The 23,822-nt window shown below is 42.0% G+C and overlaps 3 protein-coding genes across 4 annotated transcripts in view; all 3 read left to right on the top strand.

Moving 5' to 3' along the window:
- Window positions 1–14,956, top strand: part of LOC109891047 (immunoglobulin superfamily member 21) — a 266,112-nt gene extending 251,156 nt beyond the window's left edge. The window contains exons 7-10 of one of the 2 annotated variants that reach the window (XM_020483336.2): window positions 3,249–3,355; window positions 6,432–6,624; window positions 12,265–12,303; window positions 13,598–14,956. In XM_020483336.2, the coding sequence (XP_020338925.1) occupies window positions 3,249–3,355; window positions 6,432–6,624; window positions 12,265–12,303; window positions 13,598–13,680 (422 nt within the window). In that variant the 3' untranslated portion in view covers window positions 13,681–14,956. The remainder of the gene's footprint in view (window positions 1–3,248; window positions 3,356–6,431; window positions 6,625–12,264; window positions 12,304–13,597) is intronic. The other variant, XM_020483337.2, reaches the window with a different exon arrangement.
- A 5,065-nt stretch (window positions 14,957–20,021) lies between these two features.
- LOC109890206 (kelch domain-containing protein 7A-like) lies at window positions 20,022–22,555 on the top strand. The gene has a single exon (XM_031825093.1). The coding sequence runs from the start codon at window positions 20,033–20,035 to the stop codon at window positions 21,065–21,067; it is 1,035 nt and encodes a 344-aa protein (XP_031680953.1). The 5' UTR covers window positions 20,022–20,032; the 3' UTR covers window positions 21,068–22,555.
- LOC109890207 (kelch domain-containing protein 7A-like) lies at window positions 20,840–22,555 on the top strand. The gene has a single exon (XM_020482189.2). The coding sequence runs from the start codon at window positions 21,089–21,091 to the stop codon at window positions 22,010–22,012; it is 924 nt and encodes a 307-aa protein (XP_020337778.1). The 5' UTR covers window positions 20,840–21,088; the 3' UTR covers window positions 22,013–22,555.
- Window positions 22,556–23,822: the final 1,267 nt, after the last annotated feature.

Here is a 23,822-nt window from a genome sequence, read left to right as displayed (position 1 = left end):
CAAAGGTGATGACGTTGGACGCCAACTGTCGTTGTTGGAGTAGGTCCCAGAAATTAGCCATCATCCTCTCAACGGTGCCAGCAAGCACTGTGACGCCATGACACCAGTACTGAAAATACCTTTCGGACGGGAAGTGGGAGGTGGGAAGCAGACAGTGTAGCAATCACACTCCCCAGGTAACTGGACAAGTGACATCTTCATCATGGACTTGAGACCACTTATAGTGTAATACTGTAATTTTTATGTGTATGATGAGCTTGATTCAATGTCAAATCTTTCATTTAGGGCTGATAATTGATATGTCTACTTTAGGCCTAACTCAATGCAAGAGCTGGACTATAGTTTCCCCAGTTCTGTCCAGTTCTTTCAGATAATTGTTTTTCCACATTTAGGTAGCCTGACTTAGATCCATTTCATTTCAACATAGTAACTGTAGGGAGTCGTTGTTGTCATTGAGGTATGTATTGACAAGCTTCTCTCTTGTCTTGCATCTATCTCACCACTCTGTGCTCTACGCGGTAACGCCACAATCTAATTCACATCTCTGGAAGATAGTAACAGAAGTAGAAGGAAGGAGATCATGTTATCTAAAAGGGTCACCTGACTTGATATACTGTACATTGAACAAAAATATAAATTTAACATGCAACCATTTCAATGATTTTACTGAGTTACAGTTCATATAAGGAAAGCAGTCAATTGAAATAAATTAATTAGCCACTAATTTATGGATTTCTCATGACCGGGAATACAGATGTGCATCTGTTGGTCACAGATAACTTAAAAAAATGTAGGGGTGTGGATCAGAAAACCAGTCAGTATTTGGTATGACAACCATGCTCATCTCCTTTGCATAGAGTTGATCAGGCTGTTGATTGTGGCCTGTGGGGTGTTGTCCCACTCCTCTTCAATGGCTGTGCGAAGTTCCAGAAACTGGAACACATGTCGATCCAGAGCATCCCAAACGTGCTCAATGGTTGAAATGTCTGAGTATTTAGGCCAGAACTGGGAAATTTTCAGCTTCCAGGAATTGTGTACAGATCCTTGCGCATTACCGTGCTGAAACATGAGGTGATGACTGCCGATGAATGGCACGACAATGGGTCTCTGTGCATTCAAATTGCCTTTGATAAAATGCAATTGCGTTCGTTGTCTGTAGCTTATGCCTGCACATACCATAACCCAACTGCCACCATAGGGAACTCTGTTCACAACGTTGACTTCAGAAAACCACTCGCCCACACAATGCCATACACGCTGTCTGCCATCGGCCCATTACAGTTGAAACTGGGATTCATCTGTGAAGAGCACTTCAGTGAGCATTTGCCCACTGAAGTCAGTTACAATGCTGAAATGCAGTCAGGTCAAGACCCTGTTGAGGACAACAAACAAGCAGATTCGTTTCCCTGAGACAGTTCTGACAGTTTGTGCAGAAATTCTTTGTTTGTGCAAACCCACAGTTCCATCAGGTCTCAGACGATCCCGCAGGTGAAGAAGAAGAAGATGTGGAGGTCCTGGGCTGGCGTTGTTACACGTGGTCTGCGGTTGTGAGGCCGGTTGGACGTACTGCCAAATTCTCTAAAATGACGTTGGAAGCGACTTATGGTAGAGAAATGAACATTAACATTTAATCCCTGCAGTCAGCATGCCAATTGCACTCAAAACGTGAGACATCTGTGGCATTGTGTTGTGTGACAAAACTGCACATTTTAGAGTGGTATTTTATTTTTCCCAGCACAAGGTTCTTGGCAAAGGAGAAATGCTCACGAACAGGGATGTAAATAAATTTGTGCCAAAAAATGTAGAGGATCCTTTATTTCAGCTCATGAAACATGGGACCAAACTTTACATATTGCGTTTATATTTTTGTTCAGATATTTTCAAATGTGATGGAAGATCTCCTAATCCATTAGCCAGATGCAGGGTAAGAATCAGTGTCTGCCCAAGAAAAGGCATGCTTCATTAGTTCCAGCCGACGCATTGTGACGTGATTTATGGGTGGAATTTAGGTCATTTATCTGTTTATTTATTTATTTTAGTTTCGCTCATCAATTGAAACAAGCACATTGTGATTTATATTGAGAAGAGTGAATTTGATTCATTGTAAGGTTCCTGAATAACTAGATGTTGGCGTGCATATCTGACCTATTTAGGATTCCCCTCGTCCAACCAAATCTCATTACTTCTATTTGGTTCATTGTCTAACATAAGGGATCAGAAAGCGTGCTATATGGTTATCTAGATGGAAATTGTCAGTCAACTGAAGCGAAGCAGAACCAGTTTATGCAGGCCCAATTTAAGCCCCTACGACTACCACATCACCACAGAATTACAATTTGTCCTCCTGCTACAATGCTGTATAGTACATCACTAAGGTTGCACAGTTTAATCTTAAATGGATGACACTCAATCTTAAAGCTGCAATATGTACATTTTTGGGAGACCTGATCAAATTCACATAGAAATGCGAGGTATAGATCTTACTGAAAGCAAGTCTAAGAAGCGGTAGATATGTTCTATGTACGCTATTTCTATGCTTCCCGTTCTTAAGTTTTGTTTTTTAGTCTTTTACTTTCAGTTTTGTACTCCAGCTTCAAACAGCTGAAAATACAACATCTTTGGTTATTGAACAGATATTTCACAGCGGTTTAGATTGTACAATGAGTCTCTACAAGTGTTTCCCAATCTCGGTCCTGGATACCCCAAGGGGTGCACATTTAGTTTTTTTCCCTAGCACTACACATCTGACTCAAATAATAAAAGCTTGATTATTTCTGCATATTGCACCTTTAAATCATATGCAAATCATTCAATGTCTTCATTCAATCTCTGCTCCATACAAAATCCATATAGGCCCCTCTGAAAGTGAACAATATGAAAGCTTCCCTGTCCCTTCTCCTGAAACTCCCATTGTTTCAATAGGAACCTAATGGATACCATCTGGGGGCTCCGTCTGTGCTAAGACAAGGGAATTAGTTCTCTCGCTGCCACCACACTCCTACTGGTGCGCTCCCATTCTCCTCCAGTAATGACTGTCTATCCAATTTAGTCCCCTCTCTCTCCAAGGGGGAATAAATCTGCAGTGGCCCTAGCTGTGGATGAAAGGACATCTTCCCGAGGAAATTGTATTCGCCTCGCTCTGCTCTTCTTCCCTCCAAACAAAATAGGTACCTCCTGTATTTACTTGATATGCCACTGGGTTGACACTTCTTTTCTCTTTTCTTTCTCTTTCTCTCTCTCTCTCCCAGCGGCTCCTAAGGGCCCCAAGCTTTTGATGACCCCCACCAGGGCAAAGGTAGGGGATACGGTGCGCATCACCGTGCAAGGATTCCAGGTAGGCGCTGGGGTTCCTGGGGTAAGTGCATGGGGGTTTATGAAACCGGAGGGCCATGTTCAGTTTGGGATAGGACGGGACAGGGGAGATGTGCAGTTAAGCCTGTCGAGTTTTCTGATATAGTGGCCATTCTTACAGGGTGAGAGATACCATACGTCTTCTCGGTCTAAGGCTAGCATACTGTTTCTTGTTTGGAAAAAATCATAAGTGCACTATTGGAAAAAGTGACTTGTTAGAATTTTTGGGGAATTGTTTTATCTTTTCACATGTATTTTTTCTATGTGGGGTTCTGACTATGCCTCAAGGCAATAAACTATTTCAATGAAAAATAAATAACCCATTCAAAATCTGTTTGTTTATGGATAGCTCCAATTCTCTGATGTTTCATTTTATTTTCTTAAGTCTATCTCCTTAAGGCATGCATCTCAAGCTAGCTGTTAGAGGATTGCTCAGCAGAGCAGAGTTTGGGTTTGTACCCGCTAGAGCATTCCAGTCAGGAGATTGTCCTTGTGTAACTATCATCCTCTGCCCCCAAAAATGATATGTTTCCAGTAGTAGCTGATCCCCATCTCAGTGACAGGAATAGGGATGCCACAGTGTTGGCGCTGCCTGCTAGAGCCAACCAGGTGGAGAGTACAAGGCAAATTCTGATAGGCCATGCTAATGGACCAGCACACCAATCACCTTTGTTACTTTTCATTCACTGCTTCATGAATTTCTGGGCATGATAGCGCTGTGTGTTTTTATAAAGTGTTTGTTTTTCATTGCTTTATTCTGGTTTGCTACTTTCAATCTAATAACGGCACTTATTCGGTGCCTTGGGTTTAGTGTAGCAGTTTAGAGTCTGGGCAGATGTATACGACTATCTCCACCCACTAATGTCATATTATTTGAAGATCTCCTTTGAATAGTGTTAAGAATGGTCACTATAAACAGGCTTGACTGGGACATACAGCCAATTGGGCCCTTGGGAAACAAACATCCGTGCATGGAGATTCATCCCAAAGAAAATCTCCCTTATCCTTCACTGGACTAAGGCTCTAGGGTTTCACTAGTAGATAAGATTTAGTGCTAAGACATATACCTCTCTTGTCTTCTCATTGTGTGATAAAAAAGATATCAGTATCCCCTACGGTTTATAATATCAGAATTATACATAATCACACAGGGTGGGCTTTTAGTTTTCTTTCCACTTGATATGCTTTGTCCCCACTCTGTATTAATCCATATGAAGATAAGAAAGGCCCTGGTGCTTTTATTGGAGCTGTCTTTTTCATTTAGGCTCTGTAATGCCGTTGGGGATATGTGATAGGACCTTTCATGTTTTTTATCTTGATAGAACCTTATGCCATGACTGCCCCTGATCAACAAACTACTTTCACTTCTGTCACCATGTGAATTCTTTGGTTTCAGAACTCTTATCAGGCCAGTCATTTTTAAAGGTTACACAAGTCACACTAGTTTAGTCAGAATGATGACACACCAGCTCCTTAAAGGCATACATTCAGTTCATTAAAGCATTTCTACAGTATGGGTCACACAGTGACAAGAGTCAAGTCGTGGTATTTTCTTTAAGACCCTGTGCAGTCAAAAACGTAATTTATCTGTGTTTATATAAATTTTCAATTGTGAAATGATAATAATGTCCTTGTAGTGTGCGAGTTGTTTGAAAAGACTACCTGAAATGTCAGCCTGTTTTGGTGGGATGGAGTTTTGGCCTGCCTGGTGACGTCACAAGGCGGCAAATTAGTTAATAGACCAATAAGAAAGAGAGTTTCTAACCTCTGCCTATAAAAGCTAGTTTTCAGTTTTCCACTCCCCACTCAGACCACTTTCAAACAGTCCTAGCTAAATTCTTGCTTGAGAAACTGCTCTTGCTAATAAGCAATTTTTTGATTTTTTTTTGACCATTTTCATTCAAAATAATCACGGTAATATACTTCATTGTTACCCTGAAATAATTTGATATTGAGATAAAAACGGTTGCATTGGGCCTTTATTAAAAGGGCTGGGAGGTCACATTTCAAAATGGTAAAATAAATTCTAGTCAGATTATCAATAGTTTATCTCAATGGAATTTCATTCTGTTGCATCACACTTCAGGAATAGACATCTATCTTGTTCTGGCCTTTTGCTCAAGATGTATGACAGCAACATACTTGGCCCTCGGCCCTGCAGTATAAACTAGATGAAACTGGGTTCCCTAGCTGGATTCACAGAAACAGAAGAAACGCCTGTCCTTCTTTGACAATGTGTGAAGTGATCATAATTCCTGATGGTGTATTGTTCCCTTTGAATAACATTTGAGCGCCACAACCCCTCGTTGCACTTTACTACTAAACGCCCTCTCCTCCCCTACTGACATGTTCTCCAGCTGTTTTGATTTGAATAACATGTCTGTATCCAGCAGATGGCAGAAAAGACATCCAGAGGAGTACAGCAGAAAGGCTTCTTCCCTCAGAGGGAGAATTATATGACATTTTGAAAAGGGGAATATTTTGAAACTGGGAAATTTCTTGAGAGGCATGAGCATCTGAAAACATTTGCAAATGTAAATCAAATCATATTTTATTTGTCACATGCTTCGTAGGTGTAGACTAACAGTGAAATGCTTACTTAGGGGTCCTTTTCCCAACAATGCAGAGCAAAAGATAAAGATAAAAAAATAAAGATATATATATATTTTTTAAATGGTAACAGAGAAATAAATACATAGTAAATAATGAATAACAATAAGGAGTAAAAATAACAAGGCTAAATACAGGGAGTACCATTACTGAGTCGATGTGCAGGGGAATGAGGTAATTGAGGTAGCTACTGTATGTACATATAGTAGTAGTAAGTGACTAGGCAACAGGAAAGATAATAGGCAGCAGCAGCGTATGTGGTGATTTCAAAAGTGGGTTTGTGTGAGTGTGTGTGTGGCGTCAGTATGTAGTGTTGATTATTAATTCATACTGCTAACGTACCATTGCATTAGGGAATTGAGCTTGTATTATTCATGTAGCCTTTGCTCTTAATCTCTTGACTGGGACTTAAACTTTTTCCCCTCTTGTCCAACCCTCCCTCACACACACTTGTGGTGGTCTGTTAATAGAATGAGGTGTTCCCTGAGCCCCTCTTCACCTGGACCCGGGTCGGGGGCCGTCTGCTTGACGGGAGTGCTGAGCGGGATGGGAAGGAGCTGATTCTGGAGCGAGTGCCAGCCGAACTCAACGGCTCCATGTACCGCTGCACGGCCCAGAATCCTCTGGGCTCCACGGACACGCACACCCGCCTCATCGTCTTTGGTATGTGTCCAAACTCATTACCATATTCTGTCATCCTAGAGGGCATTGCAGAGAATCACAAATGTAGTACTTGTTCTTGTTCATGGTATGTTTTATTCCCACTAGTCAAAGGAATATCCTCATTCAAATTTCAAACACCATTAAAATTGTGTTTCAACTGTTAATATTATGCATCCACATACTCTGAAGTATTAAGCAATGCATTTATGTAAAAAATATATATTTGTGTGCCCATTTTTAGATATGAATTATCAATGCGAACTAAGTGCATGAGTAATAAGTGATTGTATCACTAAATGACTCAGCAATGCCTCTAGTACAAAGGCTGATTTATGCAAGTGAGTAATGCCCCTCATGTGGGTGAGTAGAAATCCAACAGCCATGGGAATCCCACAAGCAGCATGTAATGTACCCGTTCTCTCCAACAATGACTACTAATAATCACATTAAAGGCCCATAATAGAATAAATGATCTTTGTTGTTGACAGTGTCATCTCTTTGTTCAACAACCCACCTTGAGCAAGCTAGATCAGTCTTTTCATGATGTGCTGCTATTTATCGCAGTTCCAAAGTCCTGAGTTTGCTTTAGTTGATGTGGGAGTTGGCTTGCTTGCTGACTCTATTACTGCTGTATGTCCTGCTGCCCTGGTGTGTTTGCCCTTGGGCCCTGTGGAATGACTGCTTCCTGCGTGAGAACTTGATCAGAGGCCTGTCAATCATGGCTGCTCTGTTTTAATCAAAACCGCTGCAACGAGGATGAAGGTCTTCTCCCCTGTATTATATATTATCTACTCTCGTGTTAGAGATAACTGCCATGCAAGAGTTGGAATTGATATATATATATATATATATATATATATATATATATGTTCCAGGGCTAGTTTCCAGGGTTAACATATGCACAGGACATGTGTGTAGCTGCCGCAGGACAATCAGAGGGTAAATCAGCTCAGGTCCATTCAGCAGAGAAGGCCATTCCACACAGTAATCTGCCTGCACTGCCATTAAGAAATTCTCTGTCCATCGTTTGATAAATCCGCACCCGGACATCCTCCAGTGAGCAATGTTTAAAAAATATGGTAGTGAAACTGTCACTTTGGGAAGGTGTTACCTTTGGGAGCGTTTTGGTAGAAAGAACACTAATGCCTATTTAACACCCTGATGCTACGTGCAGAATGTTGGCTGTCTGTGTGTCTATGTCTCTGTCCTAGTATAGATGGCTTCCACTCATGTTTAGAGGAGCAGAATGGTGATTGAGTGACCTTGAAACCGTCCCCCGCGGCCTTGAAATGGGACACTTCCCACTGGGCCGAGATCTCAATTCAACATCTATTCCACATTACTTCGGTGTAACTTAATTTAACAATGACATGGAAACAACGTTGATTCAACCAGTGTGTGCCTAGTGTGTTCTCTCTCCAGGGGCAGAGTGGATATTTGGAGCTCTGCTCTCTTGGCAAACTGTTCATTATACAACATCAAGTATAACAGAATATACTGATGGCATGATATTGAGACTCGCCACTGGCAGAAAGCAGTACTCATATCTTGATCATGAACATATCCACGTACCCTTGGTGATTACACTGAAGTGACTCATCAAATCAAATGTTATTTGTCACAAGCTTCGTAAACAATAGGTGTAGACTAACAGTGAAATACTTACTTATAGGCCTTTCCCATCCATGCAGAGAGAAAGAAAATTGATAAATAATACAAAAAGTAATAAATAACATGTAATAATAATAGTAATAATAAATACACAATGAGTATCGATAACTTTGCTATATACATGGGGTTCCAGTATCGAGTTTATGTGCAGGGGTATGATGTAATTGAGGAAGATATGTGCATACAGTGTCTTCAGAAAGTATTCATACCACTTGACGTATTCCACATTTTGTTGTGTTACAGCCTGAATTCAAAATGTATTCAATATTTTTTTTCCCACCCATATACACAAAATACCTCATAATGACAAAGTCAAAACATGGTTTTAGAAATGTTTGCAAATGTTTTGAAATTGAAAAACAGAAATGTATCATTTCCATAATTATCCACACCCCTGAGTCCATACTTTGTAGAAGCATCTTTGGCAGCAATTACAGCTGTGAGTCTTCCTAGGTAAGTCTCTAAGAGCTTTCCAAACCTGTATTGTGCAACATTTGCCAATTATTATTTTTTTAAGTATTCAAGCTCTTTCAAATGGGTTGTTGTTCATTGCTAGACAATCATTGTCAGGTCGTGCCATAGCTTTTCAAGTAGAGTTAAGTCAAAACTGTAACTCGGCCACTCAGGAACACTCACTGTCTTTTTGGTAAGCAACTCGTGTAGATTTGGCCTTGCGTTATTGCCCTGCTGAAAGGTGAATTAATTTGCCCGTGTCTATGCTTGAATGCTTGAATATATGGAGAGTGGTACTCAGTAATGTGTTGTATTGGATTTGCCACAAACATAACACTTTTGTATTCAGGACAAAAAGTTAATAGCTTTTTGCAGTATTTCTTTTGTGCCTTGTTGCAAACAGGATACATGTTTTGGAATAGTGTTATGCTGTACACGCTTACTTCTTTCACTCTGTCAATTATGTTAGTATTGTGCAGTAACTACAATGTTGTTGATCCATCCTCAGTTTTCTCCTATCACAGCCATTAAACTCTGTAACTGTTTTAAAGTCACCATGAGGCCTCATGGTGAAATCCCTGAGGGGTCTCCTTCCTCTCCGGGCAACTGAGTTAGGAAGGACGCCTGTATCTTTGTACTGACTGGGTGTATTGATACACCATCCGAAGTGTAATTAATAACTACACCATGCTCAAAGTGATATTCAGTGTCTGCTTTTAAAAAATTTCTCCAGTAGGTGCCCTTCTTTGCGAGGCATTGGAAAACCTCCCCGGTCTCTGTGGTTGAATCTGTGCTTGATATGCATTGCTAGACAAAGGGAACTTTCAGATAATTGTTTGTGTGGGGTACAGAGATGAGGTAGTCATTAAAAAATCATGTTAAACACTAGTATTGCACACAGAGTAAGTCCATACAACGTATGTGACTTGTTAACTAACTATTTAGCAGTGATATGGCTTGGGGTAGAAGCTGTTCGGGGTCCTGTTGGTTCCAGACTTGCATCTGTACCCCTTGCTGTTCGGTAGCAGAGACCAAGTATATGACTTGGGTGGCTGCAGTCTTTGACAATTTTTAAGGCCTTCTTCTGACATCGCCTGGAATAGGCGTCCTGGATGGCAGGGAGTTCGGCCCCAGTGATGTACTGACCCATACGCACAATCCTCTGTTTGGCCTTGCGGTCAGATGCCAAGCAGTTGCCGTACCAAGCGGGGATACAGCCAGTCAAGATGGTCCCAATGGTGAAGCTGTAAAACGTTTTGAGGATCTGAGTACCCACGCTAAACCATCTTGAGGGGGAAAATACATTGTTGTGCCCTCTTCACGACTGTGTTGGTGTGTCTGAACACGACACATTATATATGTGACTGGTTTCAGGAAACTAGGCGTATGTCACAAGTCACGACTTCACAGGAGATCCGTTTGAATGTACTTTTTTATTTATTTTTATCAAAATGCGTTTACAAGTTTATCAACTTTCAAAGCAGAATTACTTCCCCATTGTTCTTTGAAAATGACATACCATTTTGTAGATCTGAGTCTCTACTTTTTGACAATGTAAAAAAAAAACATTTCAAATGTTGCTACTTAAGACCGAATCCAGGTGGTGAGTCACATATGTAGAAACATTTGAAATAGTTTACAAATATCCTACATTACAGTATGTCTGCCATTTTGGAGTTGTAGTGCAAGTGATGTTTCAAATTCAGCATCGTTCACAGCCTCTTAAGCCTTAATGCTACAGAATAGAATGACATTGTAGATGATTCTGTGCTTCCAACTTTGTGGCAACAGTTTTGGGAAGGCCCATTCCTGTTTCAGCATGATAATTCCCCTGTGCACAAAGCGAGGTCCATACAGAAATGGTTTGTCAAGATCAGTGTGTAAGAACTTGACTGGCCTGCACAGAGCCCTGACCTCAACTCCATCGAACACCTTCGGGATGAATTGAAATGCTGACTGCGAGCTAGGCCTAATCACCCAACATCAGTGCCCAACCTCACTAATGCTCTTGTGGCTGTTTGGAAACAAGCTCTCGACCCGCTGCACTACAGCCCCATCGATGTAAATGGGGGTGTGCTCGTCCCCCCATTTCCTGTAGTCCATGATCAGCTCCTTTGTCTTGCTGATATTGAGGGAGAGGTTGTTGTCCTGGCACCACACTGCCAGGTCTCTGACCTCCTCCCTATAGGCCGTTTCATCTTTCCAGTGATCAGGCCTACCACCATTGTGTCGCCAGCAAACTTAATAATGGTGTTGAAGTTTGCACCTCAATGCAGACGTGGGTGAACAGGGAATACAGGAGGGGACTAAGCACACACCCCTGAGGGGCCCTCATGTTGGTGGATGTGTTGTTGCATACCCTCACCACTTGGCCCCTCTGGAAGTCCAGGATCCAGTTGCAGAGGGAGGTGTTCTGTCCCAGGTTTCTTAGCTTAGTGATGAACTTGGAGGGCACTATGGTGTTGAACACTGAGCTGTCGTCAATGAACAGCATTCTCACATAGGTGTTCCTCTTGTCCATGTGGGAGAGGGCTGTGTGGAGTGCAGTAGAGATTTCATAATCTGTGGATCTGTTGGGGCAGTATGTGAATTGGAGTGGGTCCAGGGTGTCTGGGATGATGATGTTTATGTGAGGTATGACCAGCGTTTCAAAGCATTTCATAGTTACAGATGTGAGTGCTAAGGGGCGATAGTCACTTAGACAGGTTACCTTGGAGTTCTTGGGCACAGGGACTATGGTGTTCTGCTTGAAACATGTAGGTATGGCAGACTAGGTCAGGGAGAGGTTGAACATTTCAGTGAAGACACTTTCCAGCTGGTCAGTGCATGCTCTGAATACGCATCCTGGTAATCCGTCTGGTGCTGCAGCCTTGTAAATGTTAACCTGTTTAAAGGTCTTACTCAGCAGTGAAGAGGCTGGCTGTCACAAACACACTGATTTATCTCTGTCTTTGTGGACTGAGTAGGGAAATCGCATGTGGATGCTAATAGATCAGCAGTTTATTTTCTGCTATTGCCCTCTTGCCCCACCTAACTGCTGCTCTAACTTACCAGAGAGCCCAATGTCCACAGCTCTATTAATACAGGCTCACCAGCGGGATGTCATTTAACATGAGCTTAAGGAACGTAGAGTTCAGCTTCATTAGACCCTCTACCCATGTCAGCTCACAATTTTCTCATCATCACTTTACTTCTTTTTCTGTCTGTCTGTCTGTCTGTCTGTCTGTCTCTCTCTCTCTCTCTCTCTCTCTCTCTCTCTCTCTCTCTCTCGCTCTCGCTCTTTCAATTCAATTCAAAGTGCATTATTGGCATGGGAAACATATGTTTACATTACCAAAGCAGTGAAATAGATAATAAACAAAAGTAAAATAAACAATGAAAAATGAACAGTAAACATTACACTCTCAAAGGTTTTAGTGTAATAGTATCATATTATGGCTGTACAGTGTTAAAACAATATCTCTCTCTCTCTTTCTGTTTACCCTCTCTCTATTTTCCCTTCATCTCTATCAACAGAAAATCCTGCCATGATGAAAAACACTCAGAATCCGAACAGTAAGTATGGCACCCATGAAGACCACTCACAGAGAACGTTTATTTTGTAGTCTTTTAAAGAGCAATTCTCCTTTTTGTTTGTTTAAATGTTGTTTTTCTCACACATTTTTTAAGATGTATTTGAATACATTTGAGATGACAAGCATGCAATCTGTATCCAAAATGGGACAGTAACAAATAACTAGCTACTAGCTAATTCTTGGTTAGGGTTTGATGGACAGACAAACTGACGACAGGTGAACACTGTCTGTCATTCTATCGTCAACAGAAATCTCTCCCCCTATGTTCAGATACAATACTCCTTCAGTCACTATCCACTTGTATACATTTGTGAGAACTGTGAGATTAGGGTTATTTCATACACACTGTGGGGCCTCATTTGCAGCGCCTCCAATTATCATATGTTAAGATGAGGGATTGTCAAAAAAAGCACAGAGGGATATGAGGGTTCTCTTTCTCAGTCTCTCTCTCTCTCTCTGCTGCTTTGCTTGCCATATCTTACGGATGTAAATTTGAATATGCAAATGATCCGGCAGGAGCAGGTTTGCCACAGCAAGGACAGAATCAGGTCAGTGAGGAAGGTACCGATCGCGGAGCGAGGCGCAGATATGCCTCGCATGCAAGTCAAATCGGTGTAGAACATGGCCCTGAGAGGTCGCCGCACACGTGTCTGATCGCTCAGTGGCTGATCTGCCAACTCCTCCCTCTGTGTGTGTGGGAAGTCCACCCTATCTGTCAGTCAGCACAGAGGCCACAACAGAGAACAGCAACAAACCACATACCTTTTAAGGGCCACCATCCATCTCTGTCAGAGTTTCAACCCTCTCGCTGTCCTAACAAATGTTTTAGAATATTGATGATAATGGAAATTAACTGAGGTATCCCCGCATGGGAAGTGGGGCAGTGGCCCGTAGTAGTTGTTTATTGCATTCCTACTTAAACAAGCGGAATGTGTAAGGCTATTACAATTGTAGTTCTAGAAGGAATATCATGTTTAGCATCATTAACATCAGTGGAGAATGTGGTTAAGTTGACATAAAAGCAAAGAGCCAGGATTCCCAATTGCCCTTGTTTTGAAAGGCTTTACCGAGACCTAATATCTGACCAGATCTGCTCTGGCAGTACATGATTTGGTTCCATTCATTTTTATTACGTAGAAAGGAAATTATGACCTGACCAAGAAGTAACTGACCAATCAGTGTTTTTATTGAGATTAAAATATGTTTTGTCTTGTGACTGGCAATTATAAATAGTGATTGTATCTGACTCTTCTCTCTTTTTCTGGCCCTTGCAGATGGAGCCCCTCGTGTGGATGTAGTCGGACTAATATGGATGGTGCTGTCCCTGGCCCTCACAGTGACTGTGGAACTGACGTGAACCCTCCCAGCCAACACACACTCTGTATACACACACAACACACAGTAGACCCACAGACACACACACACACAAACAATCCCAAGCCTTTCCAACACACATACACACACCACATACACATACCACAAGCCCAAAACACCACCACACCACAAACAGACACATACAACCACACCACACAGTCCTGCAAGCCTTTTCCAGTCATCCAACCTGCCCTCCATGCATCAGTCTTTCAGGAACCAGTGCCACCACCCGATGGGCCTCTACTCTGTTTTTAAAATGAAATAATAACAAAGATTATAATATAAAGAAAACAACTTCCTGAACATGAGAATAGCCACTTCCAGTATACCCCTTCCCCCGACCACTCCTTCTTTTTGTTTCTTGTCACACCTCTGCCTGTTGATCAATAAAATGAGTTGTTAAAAAAGGAAAATAAAAAGCATTTGGGTTTGTTTTGATATGTTCAAATGTTGCAAGTGTGAAGAGAGACACTGAGCCGACGAGTGTGGGAGGGCCAACCAGTTGTCCCATTCACTGGGCTGTGTTGTACCCAGTCTTTAAGCTACACATAAACAACTGGGAACAAATGTGAACGCTCAATGAGCACATTCTTTTTTTATCACGATTACAGGTATTTCTTTTCTTGGATGGCTTGGAATGTACAAGAGGACTAAACGCAAAGAGAAAATTGAAAATCTCCTTTTTGAGTGTATTTTGTGTACATCTGTGTAAATATTGAAGATAATCAAAGAGGTTTTATGGGTTCAGGTTAGGATTGGTTGGTGAAGAGTTGGGAGGGTTTGCAGCAGCTCACAGCCTTTGTTTGTATTTTCTCATCCTTTATCGCTGTTTCAAGAGATAATCCTATAGGCTGTCAGGACAGAACAGTTTACAGCCTTCTGATCCCATTCATTCAGTCTCTACATCTGTGTGACAAGTTTGAAAATGAGGACAGAAAAAACAATGCAATTATCCTACATTATGTCTGCCGTTTTGGATTTGTAGTGCATGTGACGTTTGACAATTCGTTCTCCTTTTCGTGTTTTGCAGTGGTCAACACTGCATCTCATTGTCACTGGCCTGTAAATCCAGTTATTTACTTGTTACATACTTAAGTGACATTGCATTATGTACAATATGTAACTCTTCCCCCTGACATCTCCTAGTAGGATCATGTTAGCCACCATTTCAGGAAGATGCTCACCTGAAGCAGAGTGCTAACAGGGTTGTTGCATTTGTTTCATATCACCTGTATTAAAATGGAGAGATTATCAAATAATCTGGCTTGACTTTACTTCTACAACCTAAGGGTGTTTTATATGACATATAGTAAAACTGCCTTACTCTCTTTACTATGGGAGATAGATAGGCCTACCTAATAATTTATTTGATCACATATTGGATAACAGGTTAATATACATACATGACCTTTAGAATAATCATATTCCAATATATGAGGAAAAATGAAGAATCTATGCAAATGTCCTCTCAACACATCAACTATGAGTTTCTCTACTTTGGGGCCATGACAAAGTGTATATGGAGGTATTTGGCAGGAATATTTGATGACCTTCCAGAGGTCAAGAGATTATCCCTTGGGCCTTTTCTTTACAGAAGATCTACAATAAAACTGCCAAATATTTCAAGTTCAGTTTCTGGAAATAATTAGGTTGGAATATACAGTATTCTGACACGGACATTAACCCCTTTATGCTGATCTGGATACAGTGGGGTCCAAAATGATTGACACCCTCATAAAAATGAGCCAAAAATGACTGTATAAAATAAATAATTCAAATACAGAGCTAATCTATATATACCAAAGCATGACAGGTGTACAAAATCAAGCACACAGCCAAGCAATCTCCATAGACAAACATTGGCAGTAGAATGGCCTTACGGAAGAGCTCAGTGACTTTCAGTCGTCTGTCCTCGGTTGCAAATTTCACAAATGAGTTCCGAACTGCCTCCGGAAGCACAAGAACTGTTCGGTGGGAGCTTCATGAAATGGGTTTCCATGGCCGAGCAGCCGCACACAAGCCTAAGATCACCATGCACAATGTCAAGCATTGGCTGGAGTGGTGTAAAGCTCGCCTCCATTGGACTCTGAAGCATTGGAAACGCGTTCTCTGGAGTTATGAATCACACTTCACCATCTGGCAGTCCGACAGACGAATCTGGGTTTGGCAGATGCCAGAACGCTACCTGCCCAAATGCATAGTGCCAACTGTCAAGTCTGGTGGAGGAGGAATACTGATCTGGTGCTGTTTTTCAAAGGTCGGGCTAGGCCTCTTAGTTCCAGTGAAGCGAAATCTTCAGAATACAATCTTCAGAATACAATTACATTCTAGATGATTCTTGCTTGGGGAAGGCACTTTCCTGTTTCAGAATGACAAAGCCCCATGTAACAAAGCGAGGTCCATAAACATTTCTTATGTAGAGATCGATGTGGAAGAACTTGACTGACCTGCACAGAGCCCTGACCTTAACCCCATCAAACACCTTTGGGATGAATTGGAATGCCGACTGCGAGCCAGGCCTCGTCACCCAACACCGATCCCGACCTCACTAATGCTCTTGTGTCTTAATAGAAGCAAGTCCCGCAGCAATGTTTTAACATCTAGTGGAAATCTTTCCCAGAAAAGTGGAGGCTGTTATAGCAGCAAAAGAGGGACCAACTCCATGTTAATGCCCATGATTTTGGCATGAGATGTTTGAAAAGCAGGTGTCCACATACTTTTGGTCATGTACTGTATACTGTTTTCTCAAAATAATTGGGGAATTATATTATTTTATACCGATAGAATTGCTCAGAGAAAGATATTTTGTTTAACAAGTTAAACGTATTTTTCTCAAGAAGGAAGGGGTCAAAATTATTGACACCCCTGTTTTCAATACCTCACCTTGCGAGGATAATGGCACTGGGCCTTTTTCTAAAATATTTTATGAGTTGGAGAACACATTGGGAGGGATCTTACACTACTCCACCATACAGAAACAATCCAGTTCCTTAATATCCTTTGCCTACACTTATGGAAAGCCCTCTTCAATTCAAACCACAGGTTTTCAATGGGTTTCAAGTCCTGAGACTGAGATGCTAAATGATTTTGTGACCAATTAACCATTTCTTTGTGGATTTTGATGTGTGATTGGGGTTATTGTCTTGCTGGAAGATTCACTGGCAGAGGCAACCAGGTCTATGGCTAAAATGTCCTGGTACTAGGAAAAGTTAATGGGGTCTTTAACCTTAATCAATCAATCACATTTATTTATAAAGCCCTTCTTACAACAGCTGATGTCACAAAGTGCTGTACAGAAACCCAGCCTAAAACCCCAAACAGCAAGCAATGCAGGTATAGAAGGGCCACAGGACCGTTGGATGCAAAATAGCCCTGTAACATCAAAGATCAACAACCATATTTTAGAGTAGGTATGGGGTTTTGTTCTGCTTATGCATTCTCATTTAGACGCCAAAACCACCTCTTATGTGCAAGGCCAAAGAGTTCTATTTTCATGTCATCTGACCAAAGCACCGGTTCAAAGTCCCAATGCTGTTTAGCCATATCCAAGCATTTACATTTGTTGGATGAGCTATGATTTATGCAAATTGTCTTTTAATGACTTGAATTATTCTGCCTGAATAAAATGCACTTCATTACTTTATTTACAAAATGATCAATACTGTGAGTGCATGATATACTCATTTGTTTTCCTATTTATTTTTCTCAGAGTCCATCTGAGAAAAGAACGCTTCCAGTCTTTAACTTACAAAAAGTACATGTGGATCTTCATTGAAGGCCATCCATGATAAAAGAGACAGTAGACCAAATTAAAGCACACTACATTGAATTATGAAAACTGTTTGACATCCTAGCTCTATAGTATGCATTTCTGCTGTGTTCACATTATTTGAAGGGCATGCATATCTGATTGCCAATGTAATCATTTTTGTGAAGTATGCAATAATAGTTTTTCATGAGTACATCAGTGCTTTTTCAAAGGGGCTCAGACCAAATGAAAAAAATATAGAGTATGGTAAATATATTTGCTTGAATTACATATACGCATCAATTGCTTTGTTTGTTCATACTTCAGTGCTAAACTTGTAATCAGAATTACCTTAAGGTTATTTCGTCCTCTGCTAGTCATGTAGCCACAGCGTTCACTTCCCCGTATCCTCCCTTTCATGATCTTAATCTATTACACAATCCACCCATCCTCCAAGAATAACGCTTGCAGTAGTATGGTTCACCTCAAATAGTTACGGCTGTTTAAACTGTTTACATTTCCCTTTTTCTGTCCATATGATATCACAGGAGGGGAAGAGGTGAAAGAGTCTCTGCACAACACTGCACATGCTGGCAATCATTTTGTTCTGCAGTGCTCCTGAATGGTACACCTGAGACAGCGGCGGCACAGAAGAGAAGGAGCTGCCTTTGTGGCACACCAGTGAATTATTCACGACTAACCTTGCCTGCTGAATCCAGATCCCTTTACGGGCCTCTGGAAGCTATGCTATCAGATGGCCAAATAGTGTCTATGTCACAGAGGACACTCGTTCAAATGGCTACCTGAGTGACACGTCTCCCTGAGTGTCACTGCATCGCTGCTGGACCAGCTCTTTGTTGTGACCCTGGACTCAGTCAAGCGTTATCGGCAACACAAATTCAAATTTGACAGCTCAACTGCAGTGACTGAGCGACAGGATTCCAGCGTGACAGAGATGTATGTGTGTGTGTGCCCATTCAGTCTATAAATATGGATGATATTGTCAGACTCATACAGTTAACACTCCTTTTTGGCATTGAGGCTCCGACGGTTGTCTGACTGCATCCCTCTTACATGATACAATACGTGTTCATCGGAGTGTGATAGAAATGACAACATCATTAATACTTTAACACAGTCATTTCGTTCGAAACTAAAAGTCTGTGCTTAAATTACCAATGTATGGTTACGCTTTATTTGGATAGTCCGAATTTTTCATATGTAGATGCTCTACAGATTGTCATACTATCAACAAACTATCTGTGGATAAGCAACTGTTTGCAAAGGTTACGATTAGATTTAGGTTTAGAATAAAGGTTAGAGTTAGGGTAAAGTTTATGGTTAGGATAAGGGTTAGTAGGTAGTTATTTGAAATGTTACTGATACTCTGTAGAGCATCTACACTCTAAAAGGGTTACCAAAAGGGTTCTTTGGCTGTCCCCACTGGAGAAACCTTTATGGTTCCAGGGAGAAACCTTTTTGGTTCCAGGTAGAACCATTTTTGGTTCCATGTAGAACCCTTTCTACAGAAGGTTCTACATGGAACCCAGAAGTGTTCTACCTGGAACCAAAAGTGTTCTAACTGCAACCAAAAGGGGTTCTTTGAAGAGATAACCTGTGGGGAGAGCTGAAGAACCCTTTTATGTTCTAGATAGCACCTTTTTTTCTAAGCGTGTACAGATGGACTATCCAAATAAAGTGTTACCAAATGTATAGTTACATTTTATATGAACATTACCCCTGGTCTCTTTCCCCTCTGTAGCTGAGCCAAAACCAATGTGTTGTATAGTGTGTGTTGCATAGTGAGAGACATTTGCTATTGGCTTTTGCCTGTGCAAACAACTGTATCCTGGTAATTATGGCCTCAAATGCCTCCAATCAGCCTTTCGCACGCCTTAGTCAATCCCTGTTCTCAGCAGATAGCAACCTGCCATGTGTTTAACTGGAGAGGGAGTGTGATATATCAATAGAGACATATGATCCAGGCCACAACATTAGGCTAAACAGCACAAATAGTCTGAATCCAAGTTTAACCTTGTGGTGGTATACAGTAGTTTCCAAGCTGTTAAAACACTTAAATACTCACTCAGTAAACAACATCATAAACTCATCTTGAGTTGAGTCAAAAAACATCCCGGTATGAATATGTTATTTTCTACATAGTGAAGGACAGAGCAAATATGATCACCTGCTGCAAGTAGAACATGACCGCTTTCCCACCCCTCCAGTGAGGGATGCAAATAGTGCTGCAAGTATCAGTTTACATGTTGTCCAGAGAGAGAAGAGAGAACAGACACAGTCATCAGATCTCTGCAGCACGCTGGGTGCCGGCTACCATTGGCTAAGATGCACTGAAAGAAATACCCAGACAAAAAGGTTGTTAAACTTGGCAACACGTCCGTTTATATATGCCCATAGCAGACCTGCTGGGTGTCCAGTTTGACATTCACCTGCTGGGGAGGCTGACGTGTTCATTGGCCGCTGTGCTGCTCATCTCCTGTGTATACAGATTCTACAGCCCCAAGGGTACAGGCCTCCTTCAGACGGGCCCACTGAAGCACCCAATGGAATCTGTCGGAACTGCAAGATGGAACTGCGGCCTCAAAGCACAGCCAAACATGACTCCAGAAACAATGGGGACAAACAGCCTGGCCACTCACAGATTAGCCCTGTGAGGGATGACCTGACACCTGACAACACCAATACAGGAACAGGGGAAGGAGAATTGCCCCAGCCTAAAGATGTTTGCCGGCTCGCAAACACTGAAGAAATGGTTACGCCGCAGGATGGATCAAATGTAGAAGACAACAGCTTGGAGTTGGAGGGAGAAGTCCCTGCTGTGTTTGTTGAGGAGGCTGAGATAGATATCCCCATGTTAGTTGAAGAGGCTGAGATTAAGATCAGATATTGCAAGTTTGGATCCACCTTGAAACTCCCTTATCCTAATAACAGTGGTCTGGCCAGCACGTCGGGCCATCTGTCCCCTTCCTTTCTGCAGAGGCTGGAGGGCAGTGTGTGGGTGGGTGTGGGCAGGGAACTGAGGCAAGACCTGGGGCTGCATGGGGCCTACTCCGCCTTCCTCTCAAAGGCAGAGATCACAGTGGAGGATGCCAACCTCGTGATGGAGGGACCTGAGAAGCAGAGCGTTGTGCGAGGAAAGATTTATGAATACTATGCGGAATGTTCCTCGCACTCCATCACAGACTCCATATTAGGTCTGTTTGAGGGGAATTCACTGGACTCACAGTCGGTGGAGTTTGGAAGATGTGGCAGCAGCCTCACTGAGCCTCCCCACTCTCGGGCCTCTTCATCCGGGGATCCCAGCCCTGTCAGCCCACTCAGTCCTACCACAGACACCAGGCACCCCCGTGCATGTAAGGAGCACAGCCTAGAAACCATAGCTGGGGCCAAATGTATAAATCTGCCTCCAGAGAACATGGGCAGCTCAGAGTTGGAGATCTTTAAGGCCAAGTTTGATTTGGGCAACTGCGTGGAGGTGGAGCTGTCTAAGAAGCATGGGCAGGCCCCTCTGCAGCAGTCAGCTCTTAGAGTGATGTCTGACAACTATCTCCAGATCCTCAGGGACCCAGGTCTGTATGGGAGGCTGAGAGCAGGTGATTAGGATGAGATCCAGAAACAGCGTATGAGAGGAAGGCAGTTCCTAATGGCAGGCAACATGGGCCCTCAGGACTGGGTGGGGAGTAGTCCTCAAGGGACAAAAAGGGAGCAGAGAGTCACCACCATACCATGTAGTGGTCTCTACTATTATGATGATTATAAAGACAGCTGGCACCCACTGTGTCCCATCCCTCAGGAAGTCATCTCCAAAGGCTGTGCCATGTGCACTATGGACAACTACTTATTTGTAGCAGTGGGGGGCTGCCAGCAGGGTGCAGATAGAGAGATGAAGCCTTCCAAGAGAGTGTTCTGCTACAACCCCGTAACATCAATTTGGAAAGAGATCAGTCCTATGAACGAGTCCAGGCCCCACTGCAAACTGGCAGCCCTGCAGGGCTACATCTATGCAATCGGAGGGGAGTGTCTGTCTACCGTAGAGCGCTATGACCCCCGCTCTGACAGATGGACTTTTGTGGCCCCACTGCCCAATGATACATTTGCTGTGGCCCATCATGTCACAGTGTGCAACAGGAAGCTCTTTGTTCTAGGAGGAACACTGAGATACACACTGTTGCGCTACAACCCAAATATCAACGTGTGGAGGAAAAGCAAAGAGAGAACCACTGAGATAGTGGGAGTGAGGAACTTCCTATATCGCTTTGATGTCAGCCCGCAGCTAGGCATCAGTGTGTACCGCTATCACACTGTGGCACGACTATGTTACGAGTGCTGCACCAAACGCCTTGACCAATGCCTCGCCTTCCAGTGTGTCGCCTTGGACGACACCATCTACTGCATGAGCCACCAGCTCACCATGAGCTTCCTGGCTGAAGAGATCTCTCCAAGATTTGTAGCAGATGATTTGAGTGTCCTCTCTGGAGCCAAGGGCATCCTTTTCCCGTTTCTCCTCTCACTTCCTGATACGAAGGCTCACCAGACCAGTGTGTAACCTGGAATGCTTCTCCTCAGCACAGACAAGGACAGAGCAGTGAGGGAGTATCTAATTTACTTGTGCACCAAGGCCATTTTTCAGAGCTGAGTGTATCCTACTGAGAAGCACAGCTGTCTTAATCAGAGGCAATGAAAGTAAAATATTAACATCATTAATGGTAATTCGATTACTGCTTGTTTAGATTTATTTAGGGTACACTGCCATAGAAATTATATGTATTGTGAAGGTGTTTTGTTCTTTTCATTTTCCTCCTGCCTTGCACTACATTACTCCTAAATCATGCAAGATGTGCACTTTCTCCCCTGTAATAATTCATAAAAAAATCTTAAGTTAATTCACTCTAGCCATAATGCTTTGGAGCAGTGGGGTAATATAGTAATAATCCATCACAGTTGGTTACTATATAGGGAACAAATATGACTCACACAGGGACTGGACTCAATACAATTACCCACATGTGATCTATAAATATGACATGAGGTAAAAGGTTGTGACTTACAGCATAATGTATGTGAGCTTCAATAAACAAAAGTAATTGCTCATTTTGAATCTCCTTGTTGTTGTTTTCAACATTGTTGATATAAGGATAGCACTGAACCATGTTCAGTTATTCATGTACCAAAATAACGAATGACTGTAATGAAAGTACACATATTTATCCTTACATTTGTACAGTATTAATCAACAGAAGAAAGAAATATGCAGATTTAATTGAAGGTTACTTATCTAAGCAGTCATACAACTCTGTTGGAAAAAAAACCTGTAAGCATTTTGTGGAACAATGTGCTAGCTATTATGTCATGTGGTTAAACATTATTAAAATTAAATTCATTTTCCTTCCAAACAGTGACAGATTTCCAATGATAAGTCATCAACAATCTAACAAACAGAGCTCTGTTGTGTGATGTGTCGTTTCTGACAGCAGACTTCATTAATGCATTTGTAGGAGGATAGATGTGGCTGTTAATGGATGTGTTGCGTAATTACATTGACAATATACATATTTGAAATAAAAGTATAATTCTTTGTTCATTTAAAACAAGCTGTTTGTTCTTACAAAGAGCAATCATAGACTAAGAACAACAGTGAGTGATACAGCACCCTTGCCTGGGATTTCAGTTTGTGACATGTCGCTATAGCGCCATCATGTGGTTTGGTCTATGTATATATACATATATATATATATATATGTACACTGTATATATAGACTCTGTGTCTGAATAACTAAACATGAAAATGCAAAGGAGTCATTTGCACTGTGTGTAGCATAACCAATAACACACAACCTACCCGTCTTCTGACTCACACAAAATCAGCAGTGCACTTAAGTATTGAGATGAGTAACAGAGAGGCAGGCAAAGGGCTTCAGCTGCACTGGCTGAGGCAGCAGCAGAAGAGAGACGCAGATGGTTGACCATCAAACATAAGCATCTTTGATTCCTCCTAATTAAACACTTTGATTCCCTGTAATTAAACACCTAATGGAATGGTCCCCTCAGAGTTCCCCTTACATGACTCGTGGCTCCTGATTTGAATGAATACCCAGGTCAGCTCTGACATCAACACTTTCTTTGATTTCAAAGTACCTAGGGTAGGGCACTACTAACAGCCCTTTAAGTAGCAAATATTAGATAAGTGTGAAGAAAAATAATTTACATGTGATTATCCTAAATTATCAGATGATTTGCGGACTCTCCATCCCTCCCTCTCCTGCACGCACGCACGCACGCACACACGCACACACACACAGAGACGAAGAGAGAGCCTAGACTTTAAGAGATTATAATGAGACTCCTGTTTAATTTTT

Source organism: Oncorhynchus kisutch, linkage group LG5 (genome assembly GCF_002021735.2).
Source record: "Oncorhynchus kisutch isolate 150728-3 linkage group LG5, Okis_V2, whole genome shotgun sequence".
NCBI classification, from domain to species: domain Eukaryota; kingdom Metazoa; phylum Chordata; class Actinopteri; order Salmoniformes; family Salmonidae; genus Oncorhynchus; species Oncorhynchus kisutch.
This window is presented reverse-complemented; position numbering and strand designations above follow the sequence as displayed.

Bases quoted from the DNA above. Each gene is read 5' to 3' on its own strand.
- LOC109890206 (XM_031825093.1), top strand. From the start codon at position 20,033: ATGGAACTGCGGCCTCAAAGCACAGCCAAACATGACTCCAGAAACAAT.
- LOC109890207 (XM_020482189.2), top strand. From the start codon at position 21,089: ATGAGAGGAAGGCAGTTCCTAATGGCAGGCAACATGGGCCCTCAGGAC.